This window comes from Equus przewalskii, chromosome 9 (assembly GCF_037783145.1).
Source record: "Equus przewalskii isolate Varuska chromosome 9, EquPr2, whole genome shotgun sequence".
In the NCBI taxonomy this organism is placed as follows: Eukaryota; Metazoa; Chordata; class Mammalia; order Perissodactyla; family Equidae; genus Equus; species Equus przewalskii.
In genome coordinates, this window is record NC_091839.1 from 33,941,345 (window position 1) to 33,965,935 (window position 24,591).

At 39.4% G+C, this 24,591-nt stretch overlaps 1 protein-coding gene across 8 annotated transcripts in view; it reads left to right on the forward strand.

Annotated features, from left to right (window-relative positions):
• BCKDHB (branched chain keto acid dehydrogenase E1 subunit beta) overlaps positions 1-24,591 on the forward strand; it is a 229,740-nt gene that overhangs the window by 32,434 nt on the left and 172,715 nt on the right. For all 8 annotated transcript variants that reach the window (XR_011522536.1, XM_008516296.2, XM_008516297.2 and 5 more), the window contains exons 4-6: positions 14,861-14,994; positions 15,213-15,368; positions 19,535-19,643. Coding sequence is in view for 7 of the 8 variants with exons in the window: in XM_008516296.2 (XP_008514518.2) it covers positions 14,861-14,994; positions 15,213-15,368; positions 19,535-19,643 (399 nt within the window). In the remaining variant the exon portion in view is untranslated. The remainder of the gene's footprint in view (positions 1-14,860; positions 14,995-15,212; positions 15,369-19,534; positions 19,644-24,591) is intronic.

Genomic DNA, 24,591 nt, shown 5'->3' on the forward strand with positions numbered 1-24,591 from the left:
CTCATTCTTCCTCCTACTCTGGTTCATATTGTATAGATCTGTGAGATGAATTTTTATGGAATACAGCTGTGGTCACAATTGCTTGCTTAAAACCTTCATGTTTAATTGTGAAGTTCAGTTTTCTTAGCATTTAAGATCTTAAGTGATCTGGTCTCTACTTTTCTTTACAAATTAGTTTTTTTCTCCCATTTTCTTGGCTACATCTATACCACTCATCAGTTTGCACCATGCTTCTTTGCCCCTCTGCCTTTCTTATGCTGTTTCTACCCTTTGGAAAGTCCTCCATCTATTTCAAATCCAACCTGTACTTTCAGACTACCCAGTATGTCTTCCTCACAGCCTTTGCCACTTAGAAGTAATTGCTCTCAATTGTTCCCATCTGTTTCCATCTACTGCCACATCTATAACTTATTTTACTTATTTTGTCCCATATTTTACTTTTGTATACAATTCATCTTCACATATCCCATGATGCCCGTAATGGTGCCAAACACAGAAATTGGTTGAAGGAGTTGCTATTGATGGCAAGCTTGTTAAGCATCACCTTGATGGCACATGTGTATAAGAGTACTTATGCATATGTGAATTCACACCTGTTTTACCTGAGATTAATATGGTGGCCAACTGTATTTTTCCACACAGTGGATATTAGTTAGATGGATTAATGGATTCTCTAGCTTGATGAATGATCTATACCAGTTATTTTCTGCCTTTTGATAGATTCCATTAATGTATTTTCTGATTCTGCTTTTATGTACTCAGCAGAGTATGAACTAGAAAAGTCCTGTACACAAGTAATTAGATTGTATAAGTGATGTGTAGGGTTTGTTGGTTATAATTTCAGAGGAAAAAACATCTAGAGCTAACATAGTAAATTATAATGCTGTAAGTTATAAAAATTATGAAACACTTCAGATTTAGAATAGAATGATATGATTAAATTTTTCAGACTAACTTGTTTTTGGCCAAGTATCAATCATTTGGGAGCGTATTAAGGATAGTAATTATAGTATCTCTGTTTAGCTCTGCCTGAATGTGGGCCTTGAGTCAGTTCCTGTGGCAGTGAATCTCACAGATATTTTAAAAAGAGCAGAGACAGTTAGTGAATGTTGTTTATTTTCTGGTTAAAACTGGTTCTTCATTCTCTTGAGCTTTATTTTATTAATAGCTTTTCAATTTGGACTTAGAATTGGTTTAATGTCAACTTTCTCTTGTTTACAAAGGGGAAAGCTCATTTATTTTTCATGCTTCTTTGTCATGTTGTTCCCTTTGCTTCTGAGAAAAGGGCGTCAACCTATTTAGATAGGGAAGTTCAGGCTATTTATAAAGCTAGGCAGGTTAATTGAAATTGACAGCCTGGTAATGTCCTCCTTGGTGAATGACGCACATGGGTTTTAGATGATGTTGGCATGCTGTTTTCCCTTATAGTCAGGAATCAGCTGGAGGAATTTGTGTGCTTTGAGCTTTGGTGTTGACGTAGGTACTGGGTACAGATGTTTTAGGAAACATCTTATTTCCATATAAATGAAGGAAGATTAAAAAAAATTTAGATGGCTTGCCCTCAAATTCCAGCTGGTATCACAAGGATGATGAAAATATTTCTTTTGACTTTCTGGAAAAATAGCTTTGGTTGCATTCAAGCACAGTGAAGTTCTTACAGATTTATTCAGAAATACTTTTTATATTCTTTTTTTTGGGGAATCTTTTTTCAGCATCAGCTATGTGTACATTTATTTGAAAAATTAAATTTTGAGTGTGCGTTTCTCTAAACTTCAACTTTAATCTCTTAAGTTTTAGGTAACTTCACTGAAGAACTTTGTATAGTTACATCAATAACGTTGTCAATTTGGTTTTAATAAAAGGTAGAGGAACTAAAGAGTTCATCTTCTTTCTTACATGATGAAATCGTGGTTCTCTTTTTTTGAAGACAGTAAATATCAGTTTCACTGAAATGGATTTATGTTTGTTTTCTTTCCAGGTGTCACGTAACTTAGAGTCTCACTTAAATAGTTGTATAGTACCTATTCCCTAGAACCCAAACATTCTGATTACATTTGTTTAAATTCAGTTTCATTTAAGATAAGGTGACTTCATAAGTGTGAATTTTTTCTCCTTACATCACATTGATTACATTCAGAAACATTTTCAGTTTATGCACAAATGTCAAAACGCCAGTGGTTAATTTATTACTAGTTATAATATGTCTTCTCTGGGCCATAGCCCTCATCATAGCCTTCATTTCCTGAAGATGCCCGGGGCTCTGGGAATGTTGAGTTGGTTCTGGACTGGCAGCGTCATGCTGTTATCTTTGTGGAGCGTCATGTCATAAGGATCTTACTCAAACATATGGTGAATGGCTCACAGCACACGGTTCAGGGGCCAGATCTCGATTTGCTAATACATCCTTGAGGGGAATAGTGTAGAGCCAGGGCTTCCAAGTGGATGCTTGCCTGAAGAGAATTGTGATCCATTAGGATCACCTGGTCCTCATTTCCAAGCAGTGCATTGGAGGGGTCTGGGTCCCCTCGGGTTCGGACCCCGGCCTGCGTGATTGCCAGACCTCTGTAGATACGCAGCGGCAGGAGCAGCGTTTGTTCCTCAATCCAGGAGTTGCCTTTGATCGTCAGCTCTTCATTCCCGCTCCTGGAATGTCTCTTGCAGGTTAGCAGTGGCTGGGCCTCCTGTTTATAGCCCTACTCTGCCCAGTGGTAAACCTCAGGATCTTTGGCCGAAGGGTCATGCTAGCCTCCTGCTGTGCCTGTTTATGGTCTTGCTAATGGAACAAGATTTTGGTTCAAGTTTAGAATTGCTTTGTTTCCCCCCCAATAGATATAATATACGGTATCTCTATATTCTCTTTAATTTAGAAATCTTCATTTAAATGAAGGATTAATTTACTCATTGATAACTTCTTTTTTCCAGTAATCTTGCAAAGTTTTTTTTAAACTTTTGGTTACTACTGTCATGCTTCACTTAACGACAGAGATGCATTCTGAGAAATGCGTTGTTAGGTGATTTTGTCATTGTATGAACATCATAGAATGTGCTTACACAAACCTGAGTGGTATAGCTTGCTACACACCTGGGCTGTATGGTACTAATCTTATGGGACCTCCATCACATAGTGGTGGTGTTGACCAAAATGTAGTTATGCGGTGCGTGACTGTAATAGTAGTGCTTTTGAACAATTGCCACACTCTCCAAGAGAAATTTATTTATTTATTTATTTATTTTATTTTTAAAGATTTTATTTTTTCCTTTTTCTCCCCAAAGCCCCCAGGTACATAGTTGTGTATTCTTCCTTGTGGGTTCTTCTAGTTGTGGCATGTGGGACGCTGCCTCAGCGTGGTCTGACAAGCAGTGCCATGTCCGCGCCCAGGATTCGAACCAACGAAACACCGGGCCGCCTGCAGCGGAGCGCACGAACTTAACCACTCGGCCACGGGGCCAGCCCCCAAGAGAAATTTATTTTAAACACTTCTTTTCATTATATATCTAAGTAGAATTTTTCTTCTAAAATCAAACAGTGGAGTTGATTATTTTATTTGATATTGTTCTTTTCCTAGGATATTCTTTCTCTAAGTGATGTTAGCTAACCCTGTGTGTGTATGGATGTATTCTGGGAGTTTTCACGTTTCAGTGAGATTTAAAATTTTGGAGTTTTAATATCAGTGATAATCTTGAAAAATATATAAGCATATTCTGGGTCATTTGGATCACCTGCCATATAACCAAGTATTGCCATACTTGATACTTTTATCAAAAAGTATCAAGCGATAAAATTGGTGTTTGTGTTTTTATTGTATTAGCGCTATGTGAATACTAACTCCTTCAGTGTCTGAAGTGTCGGAAGCTCTTGCTGAGATTCAGGTAACACATGCTGCTGGGCGCGTCCCTGCGTGCACACCAAAGGTGTTATAGCGATAACCGACTCAAGTTGCAGACAGATGAGTTTGATAGACTCCATTTTTTAATATAGCAATTTTCAAATAGTTCATTAGCATTGGGTATACCAGTAAATATACACTGAGGAATTTTCTATATGAGATTCCAGCAATAATTGAATGGATATGCATTAAATGCAGATTTCAGTATGGTTGTGATACCAACTTTATCTTGAAGTAACTTCCTTAAAACTGGCATTCAAGAAATCCTTGTCAGTGCTTTGTTTAGTATGAGGTTTGATTATCCTTAACTGGTAAAGAAAGCCAGCATCTTATAAATACTATTTTGTACAGAGCATTTAAGTGAAAAGGCATTTTTTCGTTTTAATGACTAAAGTAGAAAAGAAAAAAACCCCACAAAAGCATTAAAAACCAGTATCAAACCTGAAGCTACATTGGTGCTGTCATTTCAGCAGAAAAGCATTGTTTGGTACACCATGTTTTTGCCGTTAATTTTATTTTATTTATTTATTTTTGATAATAGCTATCCTAACAGGTGCAAGGGAATAACTCATTGTGGTGGTGTTTTGTTTTTATTTATGAACCGCATGTTCTTCACTAGGAAATGGTTCAACCTATTATGAATGTTGAAAAATGCCATGAGATAACGTGTAAAGTGCTTCCTATCTGTCAAACATGTATTAAATACAAGTCACGTCTATTATTCATTAAAATGGCATCGAACCTTGAGGGAATCTCCTACATTATGCATGACTGGATGGACTTGATACAGAACTTTTTGTTTTATTTTTGAAACAGCTACGTAACCAATTAAATTGATTATTTTTGTGTTTAATTTATAAATTTGTTCTGTTTTTGTCTTTTCATCGGGGTAATAAATGCTAAGTTTAATTTTGTATGTATTAAAATATTAAAACTGAGTTAACTTGACCTTAGGAGGGCAAAAGAATATTTCTCCTTTAAAAGTTGTCCGGGGACTGACCCCGTGGCTGAGTGGTTAAGTTTGCGCACTCCGTTTCAGCGGCCCAGGGTTTCGCAGGTTTGGATCCTGGGCGCAGACATGGCACCACTCATCAAGCCATGCTGAGGCGGTGTCCCACATAGCACAACCAGAGGCACTCACAACTAGAATCTACAACTATGTACTGGGGGGTTTGGGGAAGAAGAAGAAGAAGAAGAAGAAAAAACAGAAGATTGGCAACAGATGTTAGCTCAGGCCCAATCTTTAATAAATAAATAAATAAATAATAAATTAAAAAAAAAAGTTGTCCATATAGTACTTTGTTTGAAAAACCCTGGTGTATGATATTGAACATGATTGCATCACAATTGTAGTGACTAACCTTCAACCAGATGTTCCCTATTTCAGTTTTATGCGTTGCTTAAAATTAAGTGACTCTTCCTTTTCTCCTTTTCTGTTATGTCTAAAATTAATTTCCGTAAGATGTGGCCACCTGAAATATACCCATGAAGTAAGTAATCCAATCTATGTGTGGGTAATTGGGTTTTCAAGATATTTTGATCTAGCCTGATTTTATAATTTTCCCTGAGTTTGGCTGTCATTTCTATTTTAATATTATTTTGGTCATTATTTTATTCATTCATGCATTGAACAAATATTTTAAAAATATTACTATGTGCCAAGGACTCTTCAAGGTACTAGAGATGGTTGAATGTAGTTCTCATCTTTATGCATGAGTGAGTCTGTAGTCTCTTTTGGTGTCACATTTTTCCATTATTTAAATGAAATATTTCATGTATATGTTACGTAGTATGTATCTATTTCAGCTAAACTCCTATGTGCCTTGCTGTCATGTCTATGTGTCTTGAGTAGTTGCTGTGGGACATTACCACGTCCTACCAAGACTGTGGCAACAGACTGAAATTTTTTTTTTTTTTAAAGACTTTACTTTTTTCCTTTTTCTCCCCAAAGCCCCCAGTACATAGTTGTATATTCTTCGTTGTGGGTCCTTCTAGTTGTGGCATGTGGGACGCTGCCTCAGCATGGTTTGATGAGCAGTGCCATGTCCGTGCCCAGGATTCGAACCAACGAAACACTGGGCCGCCTGCAGCGGAGCGCGTGAACTTAACCACTTGGCCACGGGGCCAGCCCCTGAAATGTTTTTTGTAGCCTGAGCATGATGGGTCTTTTAAGCTTGTTCATTCAAGTGACACTGTTGAATGACTACTAAATTCAAGACCTTGTGCTAGGTACTACTGAGTGTCCAAAATGAATGAGACACAGTCTGTATTCTCAGTATAGGAGCTGACAAATTTTAATCTAGTCATTGAATCCTTTGAACTGGTTTGGGTTGTGTTGGATCTGTGGGCATTGTTGGACCTGCACCCACAATTGTAGACTCATTGATTACAGAGGAACTTTTGCATTTTGTCTGTCTATCCATTCATTCAATAAACATTTACCAAGCACATATGTTTATTCCTAGTTGATTTTTCTCTCCTATAATTTTCCTGCCCAGTTAAGGCCAATTATTATGACCGAGACCTCTTTCCCAGGTCTCCTCAGAATAATGGAATCTAGAGGACAAGGCTCACAAACAGCCCTTTCTAGCCATTATTGCCCGGAGGCTACGATTTGGAGAATGTGTTGTTGTAAGGCACTTGTAAATATAGTCTGACCTCCTAAATCTGGAAACATTGAAATCTAGCATCTTTCAGAGCCATAAATATAGTGCTGCTTTCAAGCCAAAGCAGGATTGGTCAGAGGGAGATGTCCAGAAGCTACACAGGCCTGAGGACAGCCTTGCCAAACCTGTGGGCTCTCTGGAGTCATAATGACCCTCTTGAGTTGTCCCTAGTTGGTCCGAAATGATCAGGCCTTTATCTAGCATACTGATTGATCATTGGATGGTGGCCACCAAGTGTGACCTTGAGCTTGGAAGTTCAGCCCAGTTGAGGTAGTCCTTGAAGGGGCTGATGGCGGGTGTCTGTTGGTCAACAGCACTGTCAGCAAACAGGGCAGCACGTTGTTCCCTACTGGGAGACTGGGCTGCATGCATCACAGTGCCCACTGCAGACAGCAAACTATGACCACCGCCTTGGTGGTGGGATGCCTTATTCAGCTCTTTCATTTTCCAGCTCTGGATCTTGAGTAGCCTAAGTTAGGATGCTAAAACATGTAGATCAGTTATGGCTAAGGTGAACACTTGGTTTATGTTGCCCCTATTACTTTCCAGTTAGGTATTAATATTACTTAACTCTAATAATAGAGTGTCTACAAGTCTTGGTTCACCCAGGCCAGTCCTGTTTTCCTGGGACTACTTATTTAGGCCTGTTGAGATCAGTTAACATCTGTTAATTATTTTTAGTATCCTTAACACTCCCAGACATATTTCAGTTTGGAAGATAAATTGTGCGGTTATCCTATTATTCTTTTAAAAACTTATTGCATATTTATTCTCTAAATCTCTTCCTGGTCTGTTGATCTAATGAGTGGAATATTCTTTTCTACTTATTATTTCAAGAGGCAGAATTGATCTTGTGGATTACCTTTGTATTTTTGCTTTATTTGACCAATGCTTTCATCTTTATCAAGTTCTTCATCAGCAGACTTTAAAGTGTGAAATCACAACATATTCCAGAAAGTCTGTCACTAAAATTATTGGGGTACATTATTTTCCTCCCCCACTCTTAAATTTTATCTATTATGACATTAATCTCCCCTGGCTTATTATGTAGCTTAGTCACAAGTGTGTTATGTCCTTGTTTCCCTTTCTGCCCAGGGAATCTGGGACTCGAGCTGTTTGCCCGATGGAGCTGGTCTTTGTTTCTGGAAGGATATTCTGACCTATTCAGATTGTGTCCTAAGGAAATACAAGTTGCTTAGAGATGGGCAGTTTTAAAGCTGTCTTCAGAAATTTTCATGGGAAAAAGCAAAATTTAACTCTACCCCAGGTAGATTTAATAACTCGCAGGACCACTTTGTTCGCAAGGAAAATTCTAATTTAAAACTAGTTATGGGTTCTGAAAAATGTCTAGGGGCTGAAGAGATTGAGATACTTGGTTTTCTTAACCAGCCGAGAAGTTGTTACCTTAAACTGTGGCTGCTGCTTTTTCCTAATTGTTGTTTCTTTGCACTCTTTTCATGGTTTCTGGTCTACAGTTGTGGCGTAAGCGGTGTAATGGGGAGCAGGGTCACTGATGGACTCAGTTGTGCCCATCTGGGGTTCTCCGGCTGGAGAAATCAACTGCTCTTTTTATTTTGATGTTTGGCTTTACATAGTGGACAGTATCTTTAACAGACAGTAGCGGCCAGTGATGTAAAACTTCTTAATCATGTTCCCTTTACAAAAGAAGAAGAGTATTAGAAAGTGGCCGTATGACATAATGCTTGATCTTTGACAAATGAGAAAGTAACAAGTCACTTATTTAAATGCTCAACTATCTGGTGTCCTACATATGTCTTCATGGACACAAAATCCTGGAGTTTTACAAAGATATAGTAAAATTTAAGCAAAGGTAGCAAAATATAAGAAAATGGCATGCTGTATGAATATATTTTATTCTAGTCATTTACATTATCAAAAGCAGCAAGTTTATCTGAAATGTTAATTTAACTTTACTCAGTTATCTAAGTTTAGAAAGAAGTAATTCAGACAGCGTTTACTTCTTCTGACCCAGGCAGAGCTGTGGGGCGCTGAGGGCCTGTTTCGGATTGGGCATAGTTTTCCCTTCATGTGACATCCGAGCGCCAGCCCCCCGTGAGTGTCCAGCGTGATTCTCAGCACTTTGACACAGACAGGCCCCTTCTTGCAACTTTCTTCGAGCCTCAGAAACTTACCCTGTCATTATGGGCTTCGGCTGCCTGTGAAAGATATGAACTGCAACTGATCTTAGATTTCACTTGTCACTTGCGTGAATATTTTAAGTTGTCACGTGTTTCAGGGATATCCGTTTTATGTGCCACCTGACCTAAAGGGTGTGGTCTGTGTGAGATTATTATATGATCGCAGAATACTACTTAAATGTACTCAATTTGAGAAATTTGGCTCGAAATATGAAGTTCGGTCATCTGAGAAAGTGAAGAAGGATTTATAAAGTTGATTTGTAAATCCAAAGAAACCTAGCTTTCATTATCTAATTTGTCCTTTCAAAATAAACATTTATTGAGTACTTTCAATAAATCAATAAAGTATTGAATGCTAAGCACTAACACTGTCCTTCCTTGTCATCTTTGTTTGTCATCCAATCCTCTTTGTTCCTGGCCTGGCCCACTGTCCTCCTCTCCGTTACTCCTGTCTCTACCCACATGGATGGTCCTCTCGATACTCTGGCTTCTCAGTTTCTTATCCTTCTTTTCTCTAGTGATCTTGTCCTCCAGGCTACCTCAGCTTCTCACTCTTACAGTCACATCCCAGGCCTGGTCATTATCAGTAACTGCAGAGCCTCCATGATCTCAGTTTAAAGCATCCCCAACTCTGACCTCCACCTTGAGCCCCTCCAGCTCCCTGCTTCTAATGCTTCCACTCCAGCAATCCTTGGACTTTATTGATTCTTAAAATCTATGGACTCCACCGCCCTGTCACTGTCCCTCACTCCCCTCATGACCTTTCTTCCTTTTATACCCAGTTTAAATTCTGTGTCTTTATTTGCTTGGTAAAATCCATCTCTGTCTAAATCTTAAAACCTGAGCTGAATGTTGCCGGAGCAAAACATGACATCTTGCCCCGTGATCTCACTGTAAGCTCAGGGCTAGGGGTCTCCAGGGCCCCCTCACGCTGCCTCCCGTCCCGCTGTGTGCTCCTGCTCCACTCGCTCTTCCATTTTCCTGGATGACTATTTCATACTCTCTTTTCTCTCCTCAACAGTGCCTTCCCCATCCTTACTCTTAGCTAATAATCTGGTTTCATATTTTCCTGGTAAGATAGATACAACTAGGAGAGAACTTTGACAGGCTCCCGTCACCACCTGTGTCCATGTACCAGCTTCAGTGCCCATGCACGTTCCTCCTGTGCTCTGAATGAATGTCAGGTTCCTGTCAAACTTCCCATATTAGAGCCCGTCCTCCTCTGTCGCCTTCTCACAGACATGGTTCCAGTTGTTCTTCCCTCTCCATTTCATTAACTTTTTTCAAAATCATCATTTTCCCCTTCTCTATTGAGCATTCCTATCAGCCTACAAATAGACTGTTATTTCTTCTATCTTGAAAAATCCCTTTATTGATCCCATATTCCTCTTCAGCTAGTTGTTGCTTCTTTTCTCTTCTTTCGTTTACAGCAAAATTTCTTCAAATAATTGTTATTATTCATTGTCTCCAATTTCTCTTCTCCCATTCCCTCTTGAATTAGGCTTTTGTTTTCTCCTTCCTCTTACTTTACAGATTCTCTTATGTCGTGATAACCATGAGAGTTAGAAAACTCTCAGTCCTCATTTTACTTTCAGTTGGCACAAGTTGATCAATCTCTTCTCTTAGAAGTGCTTTCTTTTTTTGAGGAAGATTAGCCCTGAGCTAACATCTGCTGCCAATCCTCCTCTTTTTTTGCTGAGGAAGACTGGACCTGAGCTAACATCTGTGCCCATCTTCCTCTACTTTCTATGTGGGATTCCTGCCACAGTATGGCTTGCCAAGTGGTGCCATGTCCACAGCCAGGATCTGAACCAGTGAACCCCGGGCCACTGAATTGGAACGTGCACACTTAACGGCCGCACCACTGGGCTGGCCCCAGAAGCGCTTTCTTGACTTGGCCTTTTGGCCAGCACATTCTCCTAGTTTTCTCCAAACTCTGGCTTTTTTTTCTTCTCAACTTTGCTGATTGTTTCTCACCTTTTTTTTTTTTTTGCTGAGGAAGATTCTCCCTGAACTAACATCTGTGCCTGTCTTCCTCTATTTTGTATGTGGGACGCTGCCACAGAATGGCTTGATGAGTGCTGTAGGTCAGTGCCTGGACCTGAACCTGGCCTGCCAAGGTGTAGTGTGCCAAACTTAACCACTAGGCCACAGGGCTGGCCCCTCACCTTTTATCTTTTTAACATTGGCTCTCTTCTCTATGTACCCATTTAAATTTACTCGATAATTTCATCCAGTCCCATATTTTTCTTTGTTTTTTTTGTCTTTTTTTTTTCTTTTGGTGAGGAAGATTGTCCCTGGGCTAACATCTGTGCCAGTCTTCCTCTATTTTGTATGTGAGTCGCCGCTGCAGCTTGGCTTGATGAGCAGTGTGCAGGTCCACACCCAAGATCTAAACCCTCGAACCCTGGACTGCTGAAGTGGAGCATGTGAACCTAACCACCATGCCACTGGGCTAGCCCCAATCCCATGTTTTTTAATGCCATCTTTATGTTGAAGATTTTCAACTTGTCTATCGTATTAATAGTAACTAATAGCTTTACCTTCATGTCTGAAGGCATCTCAAACTTAACATCTCCAAGACTGAACTCCTCTTATCTCATCCCAACATGCTTCTTCATAGTTGCCCTTTCTTGGTTAATGGCAACTCTCTCCTTCAGGTTGTTTGGGCCAAAAACCTCTGCATCATCCTTTGCATTTCTCTGACTCATACTCCACATCCGTTTTATCAGCATATCCTTTTGACTCTATCTTTAGACTATATTGAGAGTCTTACACCTTTTCCGCTATTATATGTCATCATCTCTTACTGGGGTTATTGCAGGATCCTGTAATCAGTCTTGCTGTGTCCACCCATGCCTATTTATAGGCTATCCACCAAATACCAGCTAGAGGGATCCTGTCGAAATGCAATGCAGAGAATGGCATGACTTTGCTCAACGGCTTCCTGTCTCACTCACCAACTTAGTGACTCAGTCATTTTCACAGTAAAAGGGTGCTTACAATGACCTACAAGGCCTTGTCTGATCTGTGCCACCTCCCCGTCCCATTGTCTTAACTCTTCAGCTTTATCTGCTATCACTATTTCTCTTACTTCAGACCAGGCATTCTGGACTTCTTGCCTTTCCTCTGATGTGATCAACATGTTCACACCCCGGGACCTCTGCACTTGCTGATCCCTCTGCCCAGAACATTATTCCCTTGTATATGCGCATGGTACACTTTCTCACTTCCTTCAGCTCTTCCCTTAAATGTCACCTCTTAGTGGGGCTTTCCCATCTTCCTATCTAAAATCACAGTCTCACTTCCTCCCCCTAGTCACCTAAAGTCTCTGCTTTACTGTTCTCCATAGCACTTGTCATCATCTAACACACTATATATTTTACTTATTTATTTTGCTTTTATTGTCTATTTTCCCTGACTAGAATGTAGGTTCCGTGAGGATAGGAGTTTTTCTCTGTTTTGTGTGCTGTGTCCTCTGCCTCTAGAGGAGTGTCTATACGATATGAGGTACTTTATTTGTAAACGTTGGTTGAATAAGTGTCTGAATTATTTGTCTTTTCAGTGTCATGATTCTTCTGTTATAGACAAGAGATTGACCCTTGGGGAGTTTGGCAACTTGTGGAGATGGCACTTAACCTAGGTCTGTCTTGGCTCGTGCTGCAGTCACTGTCGTGTTAATTTCCCCATGGGATCCTGTGCGTGTGGACTCCACGTCAGGCAAGGGAGTCGTCAGTATTGTGCATTTAAGCTGTGTGCCTACCTTCCATCATTACCTGTTGGGGAGAAAATGGAAACAGATTTTAACAGTATTTCCTGTTAAAGCAGTTTCTGTTAGGTCATAGAAACTTGTTGGAGAGAGTTGTGAAGCTATTTCCTCAAACCAAGCATGTTTTTGAGTAAGAGTTCTGAGAAACTCAAATTTTTGCCTTCTAGCAGCAAAAAAGGTTTAGATTTACTGAAATATCTGAATCCAGGGAACTTGAAATGGCAAGGAATACGGGCCCTGCTTATCCCATCTGGTTGAGGTGCGTGAGGTGTTCCAGGGGTGTGAACTCCACAGGTGGTGGCTGGAGCCTGCGCTCACTTTCTATCGATGAATTGTTCTTAGTTCAATGGAATCATAGACTTCCAGAAATCATCAAGTTACTTGAAGTCAAAAAGGGAACTGATGAGGGATAGAGGTCACAATTTCAGAAGATAGTCGTAGATCATGATGAGTAGGAATCATGCTTTAAATGTTTGCAGCTGCTTTTAGAGTGCAGGCGACAGGCTGTGTCTAGTTGGCATCTCCCAGCACTTGCCCTATTTGTGATTCACATTCAAAAGAATGACTGAGCTGAGAGTGAATTCTCTGCACCAAGAACTGGTATCCCTGGATTATGGAACTGAAATGGCAATCCCAGATCTGTCCCCAAACTTTTGGTCACTTGACCACACTGTGGCCCTTGTTTGTGTCCATCCAGCTGCCTGAAATTAGTATTTTCTCACCAAATGCTGATATTGGCTGAGAGGTGGTGAAATTTCAGTGAGAACTGAGTTGTACGCTCATAACCTTATACCTTGCGGTTTCAATGGAAAGCCTAAGTTGTTTATTGAGCCCCTTTGATTTGAAGAATCTCAAACTCCAGATTCTATCTCCTCTTCGGTGGGTAGAGCTGCAGTCTCTGCTCAGCTCTTTGAGCTTCCAGCTGTGTTATCTGCTGGGCTCCTGCAGGCTCCTGCAGGCAAGGGGTCTGCTGAGGATTTGAGCAGAGTTGATGCACAGATTTTGGGGTGCTCCCATGTAATATCCTTCTCTTAGGGACTTAGTGCATCAATTTCTAGCCACTGATAGCCCCAGACTCCATTCTGACACCTCAAGCCAATAAGACTGAGTCTGTCTGTCTGAATTCTAGCTGTCCCATGTCACAGAGACTTGGAAGTCCCCTCAGCAGACAAGCCTCGTAAGTGTCATGCTTGTCTATTGTGCTTCCTTCCTTTCAAGGGTTGAGTTCTCTTCAATTCAGGCCTGCTTTTTGGCTCTCCAGTGCCTTTAAGTAGTTGTTACATTTTGTCCAGAGTTTGTAATCATTAGATGTGGGAGGGTTAGTCTGAAAAAAGCTACTCTGCCATTGCCGAAATGGTAACCTCCATAAGTTGTGATACATAGTTTTTTCATTATCATTCATTTCAAAATACTTCCTAATTTCAATCATTTCTTCTTAGCCATGGGTTACTTAGACATATGTATTTTTCTAACATAAGGATTTTCTAATTGTCTTTTTGTGATTGACTTCTAGTGTAATTCTACCATGGTCAGAAAGTGGACTCTGTATGATTTTAATCTGTGAAGTTTGTTGAGGTTGGATTTATAGCCCAGTCTATGGCCAGTGAATGTCAGTGTTCTCTGTTTCCTTGGAGAGCATTTGTGTTCCTGGCTGTTGGGTGTGGTGCCCGGTGAGTGTCGGTGAGGTCATGTTTGTTGATCCCGTTCAAATCTTCTACAGTTTTTACCTTTTGATTTTGGTATGCTTTTTCTGACAGTTAGTGAGATTGGTACTTTGAAGTCCCCCCACTATTTTGGGAATTTATCCGTTTCTCTTTTTAATTCTGTTAATTTCTCCAGTTTATTTGGAGCTTGTGTTATTGCATGAGTATAAATTTACAGTTATGTCCTTCTTGTGAATTCAGCCCTTTAACACTATGGAGTTTCCCTCTTATCGCTGGTCATGCCTTTGCCCTGAAAATCTGCTTTGTCTGCCATTAATGTAGTGACATCAACTTTCCTTGCTTAAGTTTTTCATTGTATAGTTTTTCTTCCTTTTTACTTAGAACTTTTCTGTTATGTTCATTGTTTGAGTGTTTTCTTTTAAGTAGTTGAATTTTGCTTTTTTTATCGCAGTGTGGCAATCTTTCTTTTAATTGGAACATTTAGATTACTTACAGTTAATATAGTTACATATATTATATAATATAGTTACATATATATATAATATAGTTCTCCTCTAAGCCGGCCATCATACAGGTTGGTTTCCATTTCCTTCACCTGTTCTGTGCTTCTTTTTTGCTCCATCTCACCATTATTAACTCATTGCATTTTCAGTTGTATTTTGCATTATGTTACTCTCATTTGTCATGTTAAGCTGACTTTGTTTTCTTTTTTTAGGAAAAGATAGAGTTTTTAACACTCCATTGTGTGAACAAGGAATTGTTGGGTTTGGAATTGGAATTGCAGTCACTGGTGCCACTGCCATTGCAGAAATTCAGTTTGCAGATTATATTTTCCCTGCTTTTGATCAGGTAAGAGGATTGCATTGTAGTATAATTGAGCGTCAGAAGTGTTGAAGTCTTAGCTCCACTCTCCCACCCCCTTCTTAGGAACTTTTGTTACCCTTGAGCTGGTGCATTAGGACTCATTTAGTTATGGGCTTATATTTAAAGATCTAATAAAATGGTTTAAGAAAATGGCTGGGAGTAAAGGCCTCATTGTGACATGTCCCTTCTCTTTCCCCCCTCAGATTGTTAACGAAGCCGCCAAGTATCGCTATCGCTCTGGGGATCTTTTTAATTGTGGAAGCCTCACCATCCGGGCCCCTTGGGGCTGTGTTGGCCATGGGGCTGTCTACCATTCTCAGAGTCCGGAAGCTTTTTTTGCACACTGCCCAGGAATCAAGGTATCCTCATTTATGTACTTCATTTGATCTTGATTTGATTTTGGTTCATTCTGTTAACCAATATGCTTATCTAGAAGCAAGCAAACAGGATTTTTGGAATTTATGTGAACTTAATTGTTTTTAAAAAAAGAGCTTAGTATTTCTTTTAGATCAACTGTCCAATGCCCAGGCTTATGGACTATTCTCCTTGAAGCAGCACTGGCTTAACTCTGACATTAATTTCATAGACTTCGAAGAGTAAGACTGAGAGCTTTCCAGGGAATCATTATAGAAACTCATAGATGTAAGTCCACCCAGGGCTGATTTCTAATTTTTTTATTGAGTTCATAATATGTTACATCAGTGTAAAATTTCAGTTGTACATATTTCTTGTCTGTCACCACATAAGTACTTCCCTTCCCCCAGTGTCCACCCCCTCTTCCCCTTCCCCTGGTAACCACTGAACTGTTTTCTTTGTCCATATGTTTGTTCATATTCCACATATGAGTGAAATCATTTGGTGTGTGTCTTTCTCAGTCTGGCTTATTTCACTTAGCATAATTCCCTCCAGGTCCATCCATGTTGTTGCAAATGGGATGATTTTGTCTCTCTTTTTTTTTTTTTTTTAAAGATTTTATTTTTTCCTTTTTCTCCCCAAAGCCCCCCGGTACACAGTTGTGTGTTCTTCGTTGTGGGTTCTTCTAGTTGTGGCATGTGGGACGCTGCCTCAGCGTGGTCTGATGAGCAGTGCCATGTCTGCGCCCAGGATTCGAACTAACGAAACACTGGGCCGCCTGCAGCGGAGCGCGCGAACTTAACCACTCGGCCACGGGGCCAGCCCCGATTTTGTCTCTTTTTATGTCTGAGTAGTATTGCACTGTGTGTATATATATACCACATCTTCTTTATCCAATCATCAGTTGCTGGGCACTTGGATTGTTTCCATGTCTTGTATTGTGAATAGTGCTGCAGTGAACATAGGGGTACATATGTTACTTTGGATTGTTGATTTCAAATTGTTTGGGTAGATACCCAGTAGTGGGATAGCTGGGTCATATGGTATTTCTATTTTTAGTTTTTTGAGGAATCTCCATACTGTTCCATAGTGGCTGCACCAGTTTGCATTCCCACCAACAGTGTATGAGGGTTCCCTTTTCTCCACACCCTCTCCAACATTTGTTATTTTTAGTCTTAGTGATTATAGCCATTTTAACAGGCATATTGTGGAATCTTAGTGTAGTTTTGATTTGCATTTCCCTGGTGATTAGTGATGTTGAACGTCTTTTCATGTGTTTTTGGCCATTTGTGTATCTTCCTTGGAAAAATGTCTGTTCATATCCTCTGCCCATTCTTTGATCAGGCTGTTTGTTTTTCCGTTGTTCAGTTGTGTGAGTTCCTTATGTATCATGGAGATTAACCCCTTGTCAGATATATGATTTGCAAATATTTTCTCCCAATTGATGGGTTGTCTCTTTGTTTTGATCCTGGTTTCTTTTGCATTGCAGAAGCTCTTTAGTCTGATGAAGCCCCACTTGTTTATTTTTTCTTTTGTTTCCTTTGTCTGAGAAGACATGGTATTCGAAAAGATCCTTTTTAGTTCGATGTCAAAGAGTGTATTACCTCTATTATCTTCCAGGAGTTTTATGGTTTCAGGACTTACCTTCAAGTCTTTGATCCATTTTGAGTTTATTTTTGTGTATGGCATGAGATAATGGTCTATTTTCATTATTTTGGCAGTGGTTGTCCATATTTCCCAACACCATTTATTGAAGAGACTGTCTTTTCTCCTTTGTATGTTCTTGGTACCTTTGTCAAAGATTAGCTGTCCGTAGATGTGTGGTTTTATTCCTGGGCTTTCAGTTCTGTTCCATTGATCTGTGTGCCTGTTTTTGTACCAGTACCATGCCATTTTGATCACTGTGGCTTTGTAGTACATCTTGAAGTGAGGGATTGTGATGCCTCCAGCTTTGTTCTTTTTCTCAGGATTGCTTTAGCAATTCGGGGTCTTTTGTTGCCCCATATGAATTTTAGTGTTCTTTGCTCTGTTTCCCTGAAGAATGTCATTGGGATTCTGATAGGGATTGCGTTGAATCTGTAGATTGCTTTACGTAGTATGGACATTTTAACTATGTTTATTCTTCCAATCCACGTGCATGGAATCTCTTTCCATCTCTTTATGTCATTATCAATTTCTTTCAGTGATGTGTTATAGTTTTCATTGTATAAGTCCTTCACCTCCTTGGTTAAATTTATTCCTAGGTACTTTATTCTTTTTGTTGCGAATGTCAATGGAATTGTAGTCTTATGTTCTCTTTCAGTAAGTTCAAAATTAATGTATAGAAATGCAACTGATTTCTGTAAGTTGATTTTGTACCCTGCGACTTTACTGTAGTTGTTAATTATTTCTAATAGTTTTCCAATGGATTCTTTAGGGTTTTCTATATATAAGATCATGTCATCTGTAAACAGTGAGAGTTTTACTTCTTCACTCCCTATTTGGATTCCTTTTATTCCTTTCTCTTGCCAAATTGCTCTGGCCAAAACCTCCAGCCCTATGTTGAATAAGAGTGGTGATAGTGGGCATCCTTGTCTTGTTCCTGTTCTCAGGGGATGGTCTTCAGTTTTTGCCCATTGAATATGATGTTGGCTATGGGTTTGTCATATATGGCCTTTATTATGTTGAAGTAGTTCCCTTCTATCCCCACTTTGTTCAGAGTTTTTATCATAAATGGCTATTGGATCTTGTCAATTACTTTCTCTGCGTCTATTGAGATGACCATGTAGTTTTTATTCCTTAATTTGTTGATGTGGTGTATCATGTTGATTGATTTGCAGATGTTGAACCATCTCTGTACCCACCCAGGGCTGGCTGTTTTTGATAACATGAATTGTTTGTGAATGTGTGTCTACGTCTTATTTTTTCTACTAGATCAAAGTCATGACTTAGTTGAGTAGGGGTTGCGTAGTTTTTCCATGTATGCTAGAAGTGGAGGTCGAGACAGAACCCTCGTTTGCAGCAACAGTTATTTTTGTACTTGAGCTGAACGTCGATTCTTATTTAATGTTTATGATGTTACCCCGTGTTTTTAAGAGCAGATCATTTCTCTCAGTCCCCTACCTTCTCTCCCCTCCTCCTCTTTCTTTCTCTTGTTTCATCCCAAATGAGAAAATACATATAGTACAAAAGTCTAAAAATAAACACATGAAGAAAGCAGATGAAGAGAAACTAAAATAGGATCATAAGATAAAGACATTGTGTGTTATGGTAAGCAGTGTGTTTAGCAGTCTATTTATAGAGAATAAAATAGTGAGATTTGTGCTGTTTTATTTTGTAAATAAAAATCCTTCAATAAAATGGTATAAAAGTGACTTTGAAAGCCAGATGTAATTTGCTTCAAGGAATCTTATTTGAGTCTTTGTGATAAATTCAGATTTATTTTTATGATGACTCTTCCTGTGTAACACTTGTCTTTATGCAATGATTTAACAATCATTAAAAACTAGACACAAGTGTGTGATTTGAGGCAAAATGTAGAAGCTAAGAGTCAGCCCGAGTGAGAATCCCTGGTCTCAGAAGTGATGTGACCTTGGGCAAGTTCCTTACTCCCTCTTGAAGCCTTAGTCTCTATTTCTAAATTGGGGAAAATAACAATAGCTTCCTGCTGTGAACAGTAGATGAATTAATCCAGGGAGCTCTTGACCCCGTGAACACATGTGCTCCCTGCTCTGATTGTCAGCATCTTCCTCATCGGCGGCCTCATTCTCAAGGGGGGACTGGAGCCCTTTCCTCAAGGCAAGTGTGCCGTAACCACACTTCTCTGAGCTTCGAAATAACTGGACGTTACAGTGCCTGGGTCGTAAAGTTCAGTGGATTATTTATCCACTTAGGAAGTGAAGACTATATTTTTCATGGGAAAGGAGGAGATTTTGATATGTTAAAATTGGAGAAGAGAGTTGCATACCCTTTGAAAATAGGAGTATGTGGTGGACATCTGATACATATTTGTTGAACAAATGGAATTTTTTGGGATAATATGTAACTTTTATAATAAATGCTAATTAGGCTAAAAATACAAGATTTGTATAGTCAGTTAGTAACAATTGGTTATTTAAATATCAACCCTTATGAGTGAGTTTACTGGGATACCTTTTCACTGAAATTGTGTTTAAAAAAATCTGTTTTGCAGGTGGTTGTACCCAGAAGCCCTTTCCAGGCCAAGGGACTTCTTTTGTCGTGCATAGAGGATAAAAATCCTTGTATATTTTTTGAACCTAAGATACTTTACCGGGCAGCAGGTAAAGGTTTTCTTTATTTTATATTTGTGAATATCTTTATACGTTTTGTTTTGCACAGCTCGAAAAATTATGAACTTGTTTTTATAAGCTTAATTTATATTTCCCTTGTAGAAAAAAAATTCTTATTTCTTCTATATTTAGTTTGTCTTCAACTGTGTATTTCATGCTAACTTTAGGGAAAATCCATGTAGCCATTTTATATTTTGATTGTGGAAACAAAGAAGCAAAGGGAAGTGGTAACAAGGGCATAGGGACTATGTTTAGCTACATAGTGTATGTTTATTAAATGCGGGTTGAATGAAAAAGTGAATGAGCTCTTTGTACTAAATAATATCAAATGCCCTTTTAGCTAAAGTGTCCTTATTGGCCTTCATCTAAATTAGGATACTTTTGATAGTGAAGGGGGGGGCCACTATTAATGCTGTGACATCAGGTCCGTACTGGGATGACTGTCTAGGGCAAACTGAGATGTTTAGTTCCCCTCCTTTTAGCTCAAAATGATGATTTTTTTAACCACTTGTCTGTGACTACTTATTTATCAGCTATACTGGAAATTTTTAATATCAAACTGTGTTGTTTAAAGTATATTTTATTTTGAATTCAAGAAACATTGCTTTGGCAAATCATTCTTTTCCTTGAATAGTTAAGCTTAAAAACACATTTTGTTTTATTCTGATGTGATTTACGTACAATAAGATGGTTAGATATTAAGTGTTCAGTTTGACAGATTTTTTTGACAGTCCTATACATCCATGTAACCACTCAGCAAAAGGGGACATAGAACATTTTCATCACTCCAGAAGCTCCTTTCACCTCTTTCCTGCCAATGCATCCTTTCTACCCTAAATTAACCACTTGGCTTGCTGTCACCATAGATTAGTTGCACGTAGTTTTGGCCTTCATCTAAATGAATCACACAGTATATATTCTTTTGCATTTGCCTTCTTTTACTCAACCTGATGTGTTTGAAATTCATTTGTGTTGTTGCTCATATCAGGAGCTTATTCCGTTTTCATTGCTGAGCAGCATTTCCATTGTATGAATATATCACAGTTTGTCCATTCCCATGTTGATGAACAAATGTCCATCATTGTTTTCAGTTTTTGCCTATTTTGTACAAGGCTGCTTGGGACATTCCTGTACAAGTGTTTTTTGAACATACTGTTTCATTTCTTTTGGGTAATAAACATCCAGGGATGGAATTGCTGTGTCACAGGGCAGATGTACATTTCACTTTATAGGAATCTACTAAAGAGTCTTTCAAAGTGGCTGTGCCATGTTACATCTCCATTGCAAACTTCTCAGAATTCCAATTGCTCTTAAGTTAGAAATTTTAAATTGAACCTCTAAATATTTTAGGCACTCTGTTGTAATCTATAGCCCGTTATGGAATAAAGATATTATAAGAACTTAAAATCTTGAGGAGAACAGGAAAACATCGATGGGATATACTGAGGAGCTGTTTGATTTCTAATTACTTTGGATACCCTGTGGGTATTATATTTGTAAGGCCAACCAGCTGTTAAACCTAAACAATTAATGCAGATTTTTTTTCAATATTTAATAAATGGAGACTGAATAAGAAACATTTGGAAAAGTAATATTCACTTTGCTGCAAATTTTGAAATCAGGGTTGGTAAGGAACTGTTTCCTGTTGTAGGATTCCAGCTGAGAGAATGAGCTTGAGAAACTGTTGTAGGCTCGGCCCTGGGAGAGATCGTGGAAGACCCGGATGAGGACGGGGCTCAAAAGGGTTTCAGAAGTCTCCCCATGACTGATTATGTGCCATTTTGAGGAGTCTGACTCTCAATCTGTTCTTCACTCCTAATGCTTCAGTAAAGACCAGAAAAGCACTAGTTCTTTCATAGCTAGAGAGCATGTTTGCAGACGAAGGTAGGCTGGGAGAACCACCTGAATCTACACGTGAGTGTTCTCCGGGTGGTCATCAGAGTTCATCCCTGGGCACCAGCCTGCTGTCCTGGGAGCTTATTAGAAATGCAGTTGTCAGGCCTCAAGTCATGGCCTACTGACTTAGGACCTGTGGGAGCGGGGCCGGCTGTCTGTCTTAGAAGCTCTTCAGGTGATTCGGACTCATACTAAATTTTGGGAACCAGTGCTTAGTGTCGATTATGAAGCAGTAACTGATGTTGCCTATCTCCGTTTATCTTATATAATTCTTGGTTCTTGTATAGAATTCAAGATGCTTTAAATCCATGGTTTTCTTAGACTTCGCCTCTGGTTCAAATCAGTATCTTGCAGCTGACCATATTTTGATTTCTACTCTTTTTGGGGAGATATGGGTGGGGGCTCTGAAGGTTCTGACACTGATTCTTCACTTGCTGCCTGCTTGCAGCCCACTGTTCTCCAGCTCTGTTAATCTCTCAGATCTACTTCCCACTGCTGGAGTAAACTCCACACTGCCAGTGGATTGGAATGATAAAAGGAATGGAGCATTTCGATTCATTAGTCTGAGGTGCCTTGTGGAAGACAGTTCTGTATTGATAGAATCCAGTAGATAAAAGAAGGTGCTTTCAATTCATTTCAAAGACCAGAGTAGCCTGATAATTTCTAAGAGATGATAAAAGAAGCCTTGTAGTATCCATAAGTACTAATTTAATTGACTTTTTTCCTACATTCGTTCTTCTTGAATTTCCAGCATACATTTAGGAATAGTTAAAACGGTGGGCTAAAGATACAAAGCTTTGTATTTAAAGTTTTTTCAAACAGTTCATATTGGCAAGGTTCAGAGAATAATAAATATATGTATATTATATTATAAATACTAGGCTGATAATTCTTTGTAAAAATGGGAGTTAATTGGGAGTTGTGTTCATTACATAATAGCTCATTTAGGTTAATTATCCAATAATCTTAACTAAATTGGACATGTTCAAGTTTAAGGATATAAAAGGAGTAACTTTTGAGTAGTCTAAGGCAATGTTAATAAAATCTATATATTTAAGCCCTTATATTTTATTTATGGAATGATACCTTAAATTCTTAGATATATTAATGCATTAGACAATTTCAAAAAGTTAGATATATTTGGCTAACAATAAAACCCACAATAAGACCTCAAGTAAGATGGAAATTTATCCTTCTCTCGCATAAATATCCAGGTTGGCATCCAGGGCTGTGTGGTGGCTCCTCAGTCATCAGGGCGCCAGGACCCTCTGTCTGGTTTCTCTGCTGTCGTCCACCTGTGACTTTCAGCTCCTGGATCCAGACGGCTGCTCTGCTCCCAGCATCACATATACATTTCAGCCACCAGGAAGGGGGAAAGAGGAAAGGGAAAGGAATTCTCTTTCTCTTTAAGGAATGACTTGGTAGCTGCGCATATTAAATCTGCCCCTATCCCATTGGTCAGAACTGAATCACAGGGCCGCAGCTTTCCACAAGGGAGGCTGAAAAATGTAGTCTTTAGCTTAGTGCCCAACCAAAAATTTCATTGTTATGCAGTGAAGAAGGGAAGATATTGGCAACTACTAATCTCTGCCACGGTTACTTACATGGTTTCCAAAAGAAGTTAGGCATTTTAAGGAGGGAATAAAACTGTTAGGAATAATATTGTTTGACTCATAGTCTACTTCAGGGACTCCATCTCAGAGGTATATTGATAAAAGTCTGAAAGAAATGTTACTGTTCATTGCAGTGCCATTTATGAGAACAAGGACTGGAAACAACCCATTTGTCCATCAGCAGGGGATGTCGGGTTGGTTGGATAAACTAAACTACATCCATCTGATGGATCACACTGCAGCTCTTTAAAGGAATGAGACAGATCTCTGTATGCTGTATCAGTTAGGGTTTAATCAGAGAATCGAAACACTAGAAGATATGATAAAGAGTATATTATAGACATTTTCCCTATAATATATGCAATTGTAGAAGCTGAACAGTTTATAAAACGTTGCTTCTGTACTTGGTGCTTATCCTGAAGTCCACTGGGCAGACTGCGAGGAAGGGAAGATGGACGTGAAGGTAGGGTAGAGCAAGGACAAACCAGAACCTGCTAGGATGGATTGAAACCCAAAGGACAGTGTAGGGCTTATGTCTGTCTCTCACCACCTCCAAACCTTAGTGGGAGGAAAAGATTGGTTGTTAGGAGACTGGCCTAGGAGGCTGTCTGAACAGCATGTCTAAGAAATGATGAGGCTTGATTAGCAACTGGGATGGATTAGAAATTTCTTAGATTGTATGAAATACTTGGTGTCTAAATGAATTTAAGGAGGGGAAAGAATAAATGTAGAATAAGATTTTCTTGTCTTGTAGTAATGGAGGAGTGGTAGATACCCTGAAATAAATGGAGTGTGAGTGTGTGTGTGTGTGTATGTGTGTTTTCATGTATACTGAGCTGTCATGAAAGTTAAGACTCCACAGAGACCTGAGATAAGAGAAGCTTAGAACCCTGAAATGTAAGTGATGCCTAAGTCTCCTGAAGGTATTTGCCAGGACCTGGAGACATTGAGCTTCTGCTTTGATGACTCCATGGAACGTTGGCGACAGGAGATGAAGTCCAGGGCTTACGTTAGGTAGGGAATCTACCAGGAGCCCTTGCTTAAAGCTGGGACTCCATGGACCACATCGAGAGCAGGAAGTGCAGAATGGCAGGAAGGAAGATTTCCTGTCTTGACTCTGTGCTGGTGAAGAGAAAAGAAAAAATCTGAGAATTTTTGTCACAAGATTGTCCTGGCACAAGATTACAGTTTAAATGGCTGCTAGTATTGTGGTCTGAAAACTCTTAAGCAGATAGTTTAAAGTGGTTCCAGGTTGGTGGCACCCCAAGAGAGCTGTCAGAAGGCGACAGAATCCTCTGTGGAGTCACTTCAAGCCGGGCCTCAGAATACTCCCACAGATAAAGTCCCAAAGGAAAGACCACGTCCCTTTGAGCAGCAATGAGAAAAGGCAGATACAGACCCGTGAAGACTTTGAATGTTAGAGCTATCAT